The 12149-nt window shown below is 46.7% G+C and overlaps 1 protein-coding gene across 1 annotated transcript in view; it reads right to left on the bottom strand.

Moving 5' to 3' along the window:
- adnpb (activity-dependent neuroprotector homeobox b) overlaps positions 1 to 12149 on the bottom strand; it is a 30492-nt gene that overhangs the window by 16215 nt on the left and 2128 nt on the right. The window contains exon 2 of the mRNA XM_083769895.1: positions 1044 to 1160. Within this exon, the coding sequence (XP_083626021.1) occupies positions 1044 to 1151 (108 nt within the window). The 5' untranslated portion in view covers positions 1152 to 1160. The remainder of the gene's footprint in view (positions 1 to 1043; positions 1161 to 12149) is intronic.

Here is a 12149-nt window from a genome sequence, read left to right as displayed (position 1 = left end):
TTCACCTCTATGTGGTCTCTGCTCACCTCTATGTGGTCTCTGCTCACCTCTATGTGGTCTCTGCTCACCTCTATGTGGTCTCTGCTCACCTCTATGTGGTCTCTGTTCACCTCTATGTGGTCTCTGTTCACCTCTATGTGGTCTCTGCAGAACTCACCTCTATGTGGTCTCTGCTCACCTCTATGTGGTCTCTGTTCACCTCTATGTGGTCTCTGTTCACCTCTATGTGGTCTCTGCTCACCTCTATGTGGTCTCTGTTCACCTCTATGTGGTCTCTGTTCACCTCTATGTGGTCTCTGCTCACCTCTATGTGGTCTCTGTTCACCTCTATGTGGTCTCTGTTCACCTCTATGTGGTCTCTGTTCACCTCTATGTGGTCTCTGCTCACCTCTATGTGGTCTCTACAGAACTCACCTCTATGTGGTCTCTGCTCACCTCTATGTGGTCTCTACAGAACTCACCTCTATGTGGTCTCTGTTCACCTCTATGTGGTCTCTACAGAACTCACCTCTATGTGGTCTCTGCTCACCTCTATGTGGTCTCTGCTCACCTCTATGTGGTCTCTGTTCACCTCTATGTGGTCTCTGTTCACCTCTATGTGGTCTCTGCTCACCTCTATGTGGTCTCTGCTCACCTCTATGTGGTCTCTGCTCACCTCTATGTGGTCTCTGCTCACCTCTATGTGGTCTCTGCTCACCTCTATGTGGTCTCTGTTCACCTCTATGTGGTCTCTGTTCACCTCTATGTGGTCTCTGTTCACCTCTATGTGGTCTCTGTTCACCTCTATGTGGTCTCTGTTCACCTCTATGTGGTCTCTGCTCACCTCTATGTGGTCTCTGCTCACCTCTATGTGGTCTCTGCTCACCTCTATGTGGTCTCTGCTCACCTCTATGTGGTCTCTGCTCACCTCTATGTGGTCTCTGTTCACCTCTATGTGGTCTATGTTCACCTCTATGTGGTCTCTGTTCACCTCTATGTGGTCTCTGCTCACCTCTATGTGGTCTCTACAGAACTCACCTCTATGTGGTCTCTGCAGAACTCACCTCTATGTGGTCTCTGCAGAACTCCAGGCCGATGTCTCCCAGGACCCTCTTCACATTTCTCCTGGCTTTCCGTAGGCTGGTCAGGTTGTTGACCGGGAGCTGGAACATCTTCACCACCTGGGGGGAGGGGGGGAGGGAGGAGAGAGAGAGAGAGAGAGAGAGAGAGAGAGAGAGAGAGAGAGAGAGAGAGAGAGAGAGAGAGAGACAGAGAGAGAGAGAGAGAGAGAGAGAGAGAGAGAGAGAGAGAGAGAGAGAGAGAGAGAGAGAGAGAGAGAGAGAGAGAGACAGAGAGAGAGAGAGAGAGAGAGAGAGAGAGAGACAGAGAGAGAGAGAGAGAGAGAGAGAGAGAGAGAGAGAGAGAGAGAGAGAGAGAGAGACAGAGAGAGAGAGAGAGAGAGAGAGAGAGAGAGAGAGAGAGAGAGAGAGACAGAGAGAGAGAGAGAGAGAGAGAGAGAGAGAGAGAGAGAGAGAGAGAGAGAGAGAGATGAGAGAGAGACATGAGAGAGGAGAGAGAGAGAGAGAGAGAGAGAGAGAGAGAGAGAGACAGAGAGAGAGAGAGAGAGAGAGAGAGAGAGAGAGAGAGAGAGAGAGACAGAGAGAGAGAGAGAGAGAGAGAGAGAGAGAGAGACACGGAGGGTCAGCAACACGTTTGGAAGCACCGATCACACAGTCAACAGGTACTGAGAAAGGGTTTGGTGCCCGTTGGACTCATTCATTCATTCATGTTTTATTTATTCTCGCAATTACCCTGAGTAATCAAACTCATAAGAGGAACTAACCAGGTGCTCAACGGAGATAGTAAAACATGATAATCATAAAAAGGTGCTCACACACTGTGAGAGGGAGGATGAGTGAGTTAAGCAGTCACACCACCTGGCCTGAGTCAAACTACAACTGGACTCAGAGCTGGGTGTGGCTGCGCATCATGGTCTTGATCCCACTGTACCTTCGTCAGGCAGCCTCTGTAGACATTTTTAAAGCTCAGCTCAAGACCCACTTCTACAACATTGCTTTTAATTGATCTTTTATTTTTTGTTATTCATGTCCTCACTGTATTGCATTACTGCTTGTTTTTTTTAATATCGTTGCCTTGCTTTTCTTTTATTCTCCATTGCTCTGTAAAGCACTTTGAGCTTCATTTCATGTCATGAAAGGTGCTATACAAATAAAGTTTTATTACTTGCGCAAGCAGAGCGCGCAAGTAATATTTTCGCCCGGTCTCCTTCGTCGTGACAGCTGTTCCGCCATTCGAGGCTTACGCAGAAAAACATCAAATCTGTGCCTGTGTTGCTGGACCAATGATGACGAAATGACCATATTTCTTACGTCATCATTTAGAGCTAGTCATACGTATACTATATACATAATCAGTAAAAAATAAAATAGCAAATTGTGCCTGATCTGCTGGGACCAGAGTACGTGGTGTGTATGTGTATGACTAGCTCTAAATGATGACGTAAGAAATATGGTCATTTCGTCATCATTGGTCCAGCAACACAGGCACAGATTTGATGTTTTTCTGCGTAAGCCTCAAATGGCGGAACAGCTGTCACGGTTTTTGGCGCAAAGTAACCACAGTATACCGCTAATCAACTTACAACTACACACTTTATACAGTATAGTGTATACGTATATAGTATATGCCTATATACTATATACTGTATATACTATATATATTTCTTACGTCATCATTTAGAGCTAGTCATACACATACACACCACGTACTCTGGTCCCAGCAAATCAGGCACAATTTGCTATTTTATTTTTTACTGATTATGTATATAGTATACGTATGACTAGCTCTAAATGATTTATTTGCCTCTGAAAAACTAAAAAGGGATCCAGAATATATCTACAACGATAAAACAGTATTTCTTATATAGATAGAAACTTGAATCATACTTAATAATACTAGATGTTTATATGTATAAAGTAGGTAGCAAATAGTTACATCTAAACATTAATCATTTCAAACGTTCCTTCACAGAGATACTGAGATTTGACAATTTACAGCGGTCGAAAGGACTTGCGCGCTCTGCTTGCGCAATAGTTGGCCATTTATGGCCTACTAGTGTGCAACAAGCAAGTATGCACTCGACAGAGTGCAGTTCTAGTTATTATTATTATTAATTAAAGCACAACAGGTTAAATCAGTCACTTCCACAAACACTGAGGAGAGTAAAGGCTCATACATAGTCTGGATCTTCGGTGGTGAGGTGACCACCGAACTACAACATGACGTCACTGAGGTGACCACCGAACTACAACATGACGTCACTGAGCCGCGGTGAAGAGCAAACCACCACCACCGCTCCAGCCCTTCTCTCTGTTTTTACTCACCACCGCTCAACGTTATTAACTTATTACAGCTCCGGTGGTCACCTCACCACCGGAGCGGTGGTCACCTCACCACCGGAGCAGTGGTCACCTCACCACCGGAGCAGTGGTCACCTCACCACCGGAGCGGTGGTCACCTCACCACCGAAAATCCAGACTATGAATGAGCCTTTAGCCTCTGTCCGGACAGTGGAGAGATCATCTGCTCTCCTGTTTAAACTATTATTGTAAATGCTTTCAAATTGTTATTCTCTTGACTTGGAGGAATAAAGCAACAAACTTAAGGAAGCTGCCTTGTCTTGTGTTCCTTCCTTAGCCCTGTGTAGTGACGAGTCGGTCACACATTCATTCAACTTTTATTTATTCTCCAAATTACACAGAGTAATCAAACTCATTTTCAGTGTGGAGAAAACCAGGAACTAACACGGAGATAGTACAACGTGATGATGATAAAAAGGTGCTTTAACCCATTCTGAACGGGCACCCATTTTGGTGTTGGCATCGTGTCGTGCTTTAGCTATTGAAAAATAGCAGATCTACAAGCTCGTATCTCGCCACCGAGTGGCGCGCTATGAGCTTGTAGGTCTGCCATTTTTGAAAAATCGAAGAAACTTTTAGAATCTGATCTCAGGTCAGAATGGGTTAATAATCAAACTGTCAGGATGTAATAGACATTTTTAGAATCTGATCTCGGGTCAGAATGGGTTAACACGGATCAAACACGGGATCAAGACATAGATAAAAAGAGAGGATCCGGGCACTCAAAGTTAAAAATGCCTTCAACCCATTCTGACCTGAGATCAGATTCTTAAAAATGTCTTCTGAATCCTGACAGTTTTCTGAAAAAGCTATGTTTCTATGTCAGTCGCTCTTCGATTTTTAAAAAATAGCAGATTGTAGATCTGCTATTTTTCAATAGCTAAAGCATAACGTAATGCTAACACGGTAACACCAAAAGGGGTTAATTTTATTAAATTAAAAAGGCAACATGTTTCGACCAACAAGGTCTTCATCAGTGTTGTCGAGTAACACAATCACAAAATCAAAAATCACACCCGTGTGAACTGAGTGGTGCAACTCCCCCCCCCCCCCTCCTCTCTCTCTCTCATTAGCAGGCAGCATTACAGTACCCTACTGGTACTAATAGTCACTGGTGCTCATGAACCAACACATAGGTAGGTGAACACGGACATTGCTGTTCCTTGGAGTGGTTGCACCACTCAAAAACATCACAATACATCAGAAGATAAAAAAAAAAAAGCTATACATGTTGAATTACATGTGGTTTACAAATAAAAAGCTAAAAACTCATTTCAAAATGATCTAAAAACTGTTGCATATCGTGGGGGTCTGTCTGTATGCTCACCAAGGTTTTATTTAGGGTATCAATGTGGTCCATTTTAATGTTGTGTGTCGGTCGTTCCGACTACTAGAACCATGTATTAGCGCCACAGAAGCTAAAAGGCAGATCTACCTAGTTCAGAGTTAACTTTTGGTACCTTGAATTTGGGGGAAATTACCCAACTGTCAGCGGGCCGACAAGCCACTAAGCAAACAGTCTGTGGAAGACGACTTCTTACAAGACACAGTTTACAGCGGTGGCCGAACGGTTTGCGGAGCGGTCTTGATATCGGAAGGTCGCTATAGTTCGTGTCCCCGGACCGGCACGTTAAAATTACCACCGCTGAAGTGCCCTTGAGCAAGGCATTGAACCTCTACCATGAAATGTTCTATGAGCAGGGCCTGGCTGTAAACAAGTTCTTGAGCTTAGTCCAGTTACCCTGGGTAAACAAAACACAGTACCTTTCCTTTCCTTACCTATAGTATCACCTGTTACGAAGCCATAAGCATATTGCATTATACTAGGCTACAGATCTGTATCCACAACACAGCGCTGCGTGATTCGGACCTACAAGCCGTCTTACTCCTGCTGATCTTCTTCGTCCAGGTGACATCACAAAACGGTCCCTTCCTTTACATTAGTTCAAAAAGACATTAGGGACTTTAAGCAACGACGGTTTTCAGGACGGCGTTCCCATGGTGACGTGTCCACGCAGCATGTGTCAAAATGGGTTAACAGAAACCTCTCAGCGCGGAAACATAACTCAGCCTTTAGCCAAACGTGAGTTAACTCGTATCGAGTGAGTTACTATCGGTGGAATTGCCAAAGCCCTTGTGACATCATCTCCAGTGAGAATGTGGAATATAAAATGTATGATATTCTGTTTTTTTTAAGTTTGTTTATGTTTGTTTAGGTGCCTTTATTGATAGATACAAGTGAAGACTGACAGGAAAGTGGGAGACAGGGGGGAGACAGGGGGGGAGACAGGGGGGAGACAGGGGGGAGACAGGGGGGAGACAGGGGGGAGACAGGCGGGAGACAGGCGGGAGACAGGGGGGAGACATGGGGGAGACAGGCGGGAGACAGGGGGGAGACAGGCGGGAGACAGGGGGGAGACACGCCGCTAAGGTCGTCATGAACGGGACTCGAACACGTGACACGATGTCAGGCCAGAGCCTATAATGTGGCACGGGCCTGCCCTGGACCACTAGGCCAGTGGGCGCCTTAACCCATTCTGACCTGAGATCAGATTCTAACGAACAGAAGAATGGTGGTTCTTTAACGCATTTTGACCGGAGATCAGATTAAAAAAATGTCTTCAATCCTGACAATAAATAGCAGACCTACAAGCTTGTAGATCTGCTATTTTTCAATAGCTAAAGCATAACATAATGCTAACACCAAAATGGGTTCCCGGCTCCCGCCCCAAAATGGGTTAAAGTATGCTATTTCTAAAGAAGCAAAAACACACTATCTGACTGTACGTATGAAACATTCAAGACATCGTTATTTATTCCACATCTGACAACTCAACCTCTTCCGACTGTCTACCCTACCTCACCCACAACATCCTTACACACTTCATACTTCTTGACTTGTTGACTAGCTTTTACGGGAGGGCTCCTAGGGGGCAAGTAGTCTAGAATAGTCATAAGCAAGCAAGCAAGCAAGTAAGTGTGTGTGTGTGTGTGTGTGTGTGTGTGCGTGCACATGTGTGTGTGTCCACAGCTAATATTGCTAACCAACCACATTTCTGCACGTTGTCAGTAAGCCATGGTATGGTAGTAAACATACTGAAAAGAAAAGAAACGATTTGCCCACAAATACAATTCATTTGTCTTGACTCTAAAGAGCCTAGTAGACAAATGCTAGGTGTGTTTTTTTTTTTTTTTTATGTTTTCGCCTTTATTTTCTATATGTATTTTTTATAGAGGGATAAAATGGGGAGAAAGATAGGGGTGGGGGGGGGGGGGGGACATGCAGTAAAGGCCGTCGGGATCGGGAGTCGAACCCGCGGCACACTGCCAGACTCGGACCACCAGCCAGGGTGCCTGGACCGCTGAGCCACGGCCTAGGACACAAACATGCTAAGTTTTTACCTGGTATACTTTGTATCACCTCGGTCAGGTCAGGTGTATAATTGTTTTCTTATTTCATTGATTTTGCCATTCACTCTGATCTTGCACTTTGTAAGTGTGCTCTGGATAAGAACGTCAATGCTACATGCCAAGACATAAACCTCTAGACTAGAGACTAGAGACAGACTGATATATATATGTATATGTATATTAATTAAATGACAACAAATCGGTATTGGCAATTATGCAGGCCATTTGTCCTGATTTGTAACCACTTTCAAACCGGTGTCCATATTTTGAGCAACCGTACGAGAAATGGGTCCAAAATATAGCCAAGCAAGCTCACAATGCGTCTCAAATGTGACACGTTGTGAGCTAGTAGATTGGCTATACATTTTTTAACCATTTCTCCTAAGTGTGACATGCTCAAAATAGGGATACCAGTTGGAAAGATGTTGAATAAGGGAAAAAGTGTATATTTCTATTTATTATCATTTGTTACATGCTCTCAAATATAAACTTTAATCAAATAGGTAATAGTTCTGGACTGTAACAGCCAAGCGCATTCAGCCCACTTCACACCATCGGTCAGGCGGTTCTCAAGATATTTAGGGGAGGCCCGGAGCGATGGATGGCACAGCGGTTCGGGGCACCTAGGCTGCGATGGTAAATAGTGCATTTATAATTTATATAGCGCCTTTATCCAAGGCGCCGTACAGAGATTGTGCATTAGTCACCCATTCACACACACATTCAAACACACATTCAAACACACTGATGACAGCGGAAACCATGCAAGGCACCAACCAGCACATCAGGAGCAATTTGGGGTTCAGTGTCTTGCTCAAGGACACTTCGACTCTCTCTACCCCTGAGCCTCTAGCCTGACAGCGAGTCGCGGGGTTGAGTCCTGAATCTCCTGATGGCCTTTGCTGCCCATCTCTCTCTCTCTCCCCACTTCCTGTCAGCCTGCTGTCTTATCAATAAAGGTCCTGTCCTGCTGTCCCATCAATAAAGGCAAAGAAAAGCCCACGAAACGAAGAAAAGAAAAACAGGATCGTCACTAGTCTAGCCAAGAAGACCCACTTGACTCATAAGTGGAAAGGCAGGTTGAAAATAGACTGAGTCCAAGCTAAACAACACTTTTGAAATGTCCACAGCACAAGTCACTAAGACATCACTTAACCCATTCTCGGCAGGAACCCCTTTTGGTGTTAGCATTATGATATGCTTTAGCTATTGAAAAATAGCAGATCTACAAGCTCATAGCGCGCCACCGAGTGGCGCGCTACGAGCTTGTAGGTCTGCTATTTTTGAAAAATCGAAGAACGACTGACATAGAAACATAGCTTTTTCAGAAAACTGTCAGGATGTAGAAGGCATTTTTAGAATCTGATCTCAGGTCAGAATGGGTTAAGTTCACCAATAGGTTAGTGTTATCACCTTCAATGGGCTGCTTCATTAGCCAACCTAGTTACCATAGTTACCAGAAGGTCTTACTCAAGGCGGGTGAATGTATACATTGGTTATAGACATACTAACTAGTACCCACTAGTTTGACAACACCGACATGAGCTGCCGGTTAGGTTACCCATGCTGCGGCTTAACCCATTCTGGACGGGAACCCCTTTGTGTTTTAAGCATTACAGGTATGTTATACTTTAGCTTTTGAAAAATAGCAGATCTACAAGCTCATCATAGCGCAGCTTTAGTGCCAAGCTACGAGCTTGTAGATCTGCTATTTTTTTTAACAATCTTGAAAATGTGGCGCAAATCTTTGAATATATATTCTTTCAGAGCGAACTTTTTTTAACTCAAATCTTTGCTTCTATTGGGGGGGGGGGTGCCTGGAACAACATATTTACAGATGGGCGGGGGGGTCCGCGGTCAAATACAGATAATTCTGGGTGTCCTTGACATGGAAATGGTGACATAGAAACATAGGGTTTTGCAGAAAACGGTCATGATTTAGAAGACATTTTTTAGAATCTGGTCTCAGGTCTAAGTGGGAAACTCAACCGTGGCTCCTGACTTGCGCGGCAGTTTAAAACTAACCTGTGGCAGGTTCCCAACATGTACGGCAGGTTACAACTAACCTGTGGTTAGGTTTGGGTTTGTGGGTAGGGAGGGAGTCGGACTCACTCATGACTGTTAGTACGTCGGACCAAAAACATCCCACCCTTACTACTCCATGCCAGCATAAGGGGCACGGGACACTGCTTTAGCTCAGTGTGGTCACTTTACTACTCCATGCCAGCATAAGGGGCACGGGACACTGCTTTAGCTCAGTGTGGTCACTTTACTACCCCATGCCAGCATAAGGGGCACGGGACACTGCTTTAGCTAGCTCAGTGTGCTAACTTTACTACTCCATGCCAGCATAAGGGGCACGGGACACTGCTTTAGCTCAGTGTGCTAACTTTACTACTCCATGCCAGCATAAGGGGCACGGGACACAGCTTTAGCTCAGTGTGGTCACTTTACTACCCCATGCCAGCATAAGGGGCACGGGACACTGCTTTAGCTCAGTGTGGTCACTTTACTACTCCATGCCAGCATAAGGGGCACGGGACACTGCTTTAGCTAGCTCAGTGTGGTCACTTTACTACTCCATGCCAGCATAAGGGGCACGGGACACTGCTTTAGCTCAGTGTGGTCACTTTACTACTCCATGCCAGCATAACGGGCACGGGACACAGCTTTAGCTCAGTGTGGTAGCTTTACTACTCCATGCCAGCATAAGGGGCACGGGACACTGCTTTAGCTCAGTGTGGTCACTTTACTACTCCATGCCAGCATAAGGGGCACGGGACACTGCTTTAGCTCAGTGTGCTAACTTTACTACTCCATGCCAGCATAAGGGGCACGGGACACTGCTTTAGCTAGCTCAGTGTGCTAACTTTACTACTCCATGCCAGCATAAGGGGCACGGGACACTGCTTTAGCTAGCTCAGTGTGCTAACTTTACTACTCCATGCCAGCATAAGGGGCACGGGACACTGCTTTAGCTAGCTCAGTGTGCTAACTTTACTACTCCATGCCAGCATAAGGGGCACGGGACACTGCTTTAGCTCAGTGTGCTAACTTTACTACTCCATGCCAGCATAAGGGGCACGGGACACTGCTTTAGCTAGCTCAGTGTGGTAACTTTACTACTCCATGCAGCATAAGGGGCACGGGACACTGCTTTAGCTCAGTGTGGTAACTTTACTACTCCATGCAGCATAAGGGGCACGGGACACTGCTTTAGCTCAGTGTGGTCACTTTACTACTCCATGCCAGCATAAGGGGCACGGGACACTGCTTTAGCTCAGTGTGGTCACTTTACTACTCCATGCCAGCATAAGGGGCACGGGACACTGCTTTAGCTAGCTCAGTGTGGTCACTTTACTACTCCATGCCAGCATAAGGTAGCCTGGTTAATAAACCTGACTAATATCGCACAGATCCGCGGGATATTAGTCTGGGGAGGCTCAGCTTGGATTTAATTTCCAGGGAAACATTTTCTCTTTGACGCAATTGGTCAGAGCTACTGTCAGTCAAAGGTCTCAAGCATTGAACGTCACTGTACCAAAGCCCGCCCATATTGCATACCGTGTCCCTATTGGGCGCACACGTTTTCGTGTGTAGAAAATGGGCGTACAATTGAGCCTCTCCAGACCGAAATCCGCCGGTAGGCAATTTTTTTTTGCCAACGGCTGATTCGGTCTGGTTTATTAACCAGGCTAAGCATAAGGGGCACGGGACACAGCTTTAGCTCAGTGTGGTAACTTTACTACCCCATGCCAGCATAAGGGGCACGGGACACTGCTTTAGCTAGCTCAGTGTGGTCACTTTACTACTCCATGCCAGCATAAGGGGCACGGGACACAGCTTTAGCTCAGTGTGGTCACTTTACTACTCCATGCCAGCATAAGGGGCACGGGACACAGCTTTAGCTAGCTCAGTGTGGTAACTTTACTACTCCATGCCAGCATAAGGGGCACGGGACACAGCTTTAGCTCAGTGTGGTCACTTTACTACTCCATGCCAGCATAAGGGGCACGGGACACAGCTTTAGCTCAGTGTGGTCACTTTACTACCCCATGCCAGCATAAGGGGCACGGGACACTGCTTTAGCTCAGTGTGGTCACTTTACTACTCCATGCCAGCATAAGGGGCACGGGACACTGCTTTAGCTAGCTCAGTGTGGTCACTTTACTACTCCATGCCAGCATAATGGGCACGGGACACTGCTTTAGCTAGCTCAGTGTGGTCACTTTACTACTCCATGCCAGCATAAGGGGCACGGGACACTGCTTTAGCTCAGTGTGGTCACTTTACTACCCCATGCCAGCATAAGGGGCACGGGACACTGCTTTAGCTCAGTGTGGTCACTTTACTACTCCATGCCAGCATAAGGGGCACGGGACACTGCTTTAGCTAGCTCAGTGTGCTAACTTTCCTGTGGATCCAAAATACATGTACAAGCTATGAAGCTAATAGTTAGCCGTAGTAACAACAAGGTCAAAGGTCAATGATACACTACTATGACCACATGTCATTAGCAGCTAAAACGTGGTGACATACTATAACAGAAGCGGGTTTTCACGCGTTTAGTGACAACAACGGCCTGCTTGGCTCCCAACAATTCCTACCTCTGCCCATTTCCCTTCTAGAAACTGCCACAAAAGAGACAGGAGAATTGTATGGTTAGACTCACCATACGACTGGTGTTGAGCTGAATGCTCTGTGTGTGTGTGTGTGTGTGTGTGTGTGTGTGTGTGGTTGTGTCCGTCTGTCTGTCTGTCTGACTTCCTTGCATGCCGTCTGTCTCACATTCAGACAAATACAGAGGGCAGTGTTGGGAGAGACTCAGATACACACCCTCGCCCACTTCCCCCCCCCCCCCCCCCCCTCTCTCTCTCCCCCGTTTCCTCCCACTGCTCATAGATGGCACTAGAGAGCCGCTCTGACTCCATTATGTAAGGCTCCCTGTACTGACTGCCTGCCCCCTTTTCTCCCTGCCTGCCTGGCTATGCAATCACAGGATGGCGCCTCCTATTGAGTCAGCTGCAGCCTCTACAATATGTCTGCAGTGGAGGGGGAAGGGAGGGGAGAAGGAGGGCTGTTGGGAGGGAGGGAGGGAGGGTGGGAGAGGGGGCTGTGGGAGGGAGGGAGTGAGGGCTGTTGAGAGGGAGGGGGGAGAGAGGGCTGTGGGACGGAGGGAGGGAGGGAGGGAGGGAGGGTGGGAGAGGGGGCTGTGGGAGGGAGGGAGGGAGGGAGGGAGAGAGAGAGGCAGGGAGGAAGGGCTGTTGAGAGGGAGGGAGGGAGAGAGGGCTGTGGGAGGGAGGGAGGGAGGGAGAGAGG

Source organism: Protomyctophum parallelum, assembly GCF_964188405.1.
Source record: "Protomyctophum parallelum genome assembly, chromosome: 7".
In the NCBI taxonomy this organism is placed as follows: domain Eukaryota; kingdom Metazoa; phylum Chordata; class Actinopteri; order Myctophiformes; family Myctophidae; genus Protomyctophum; species Protomyctophum parallelum.
The sequence above is the reverse complement of the archived record's forward strand: the minus strand, read 5'-3'. Positions and strand labels throughout refer to the sequence as shown.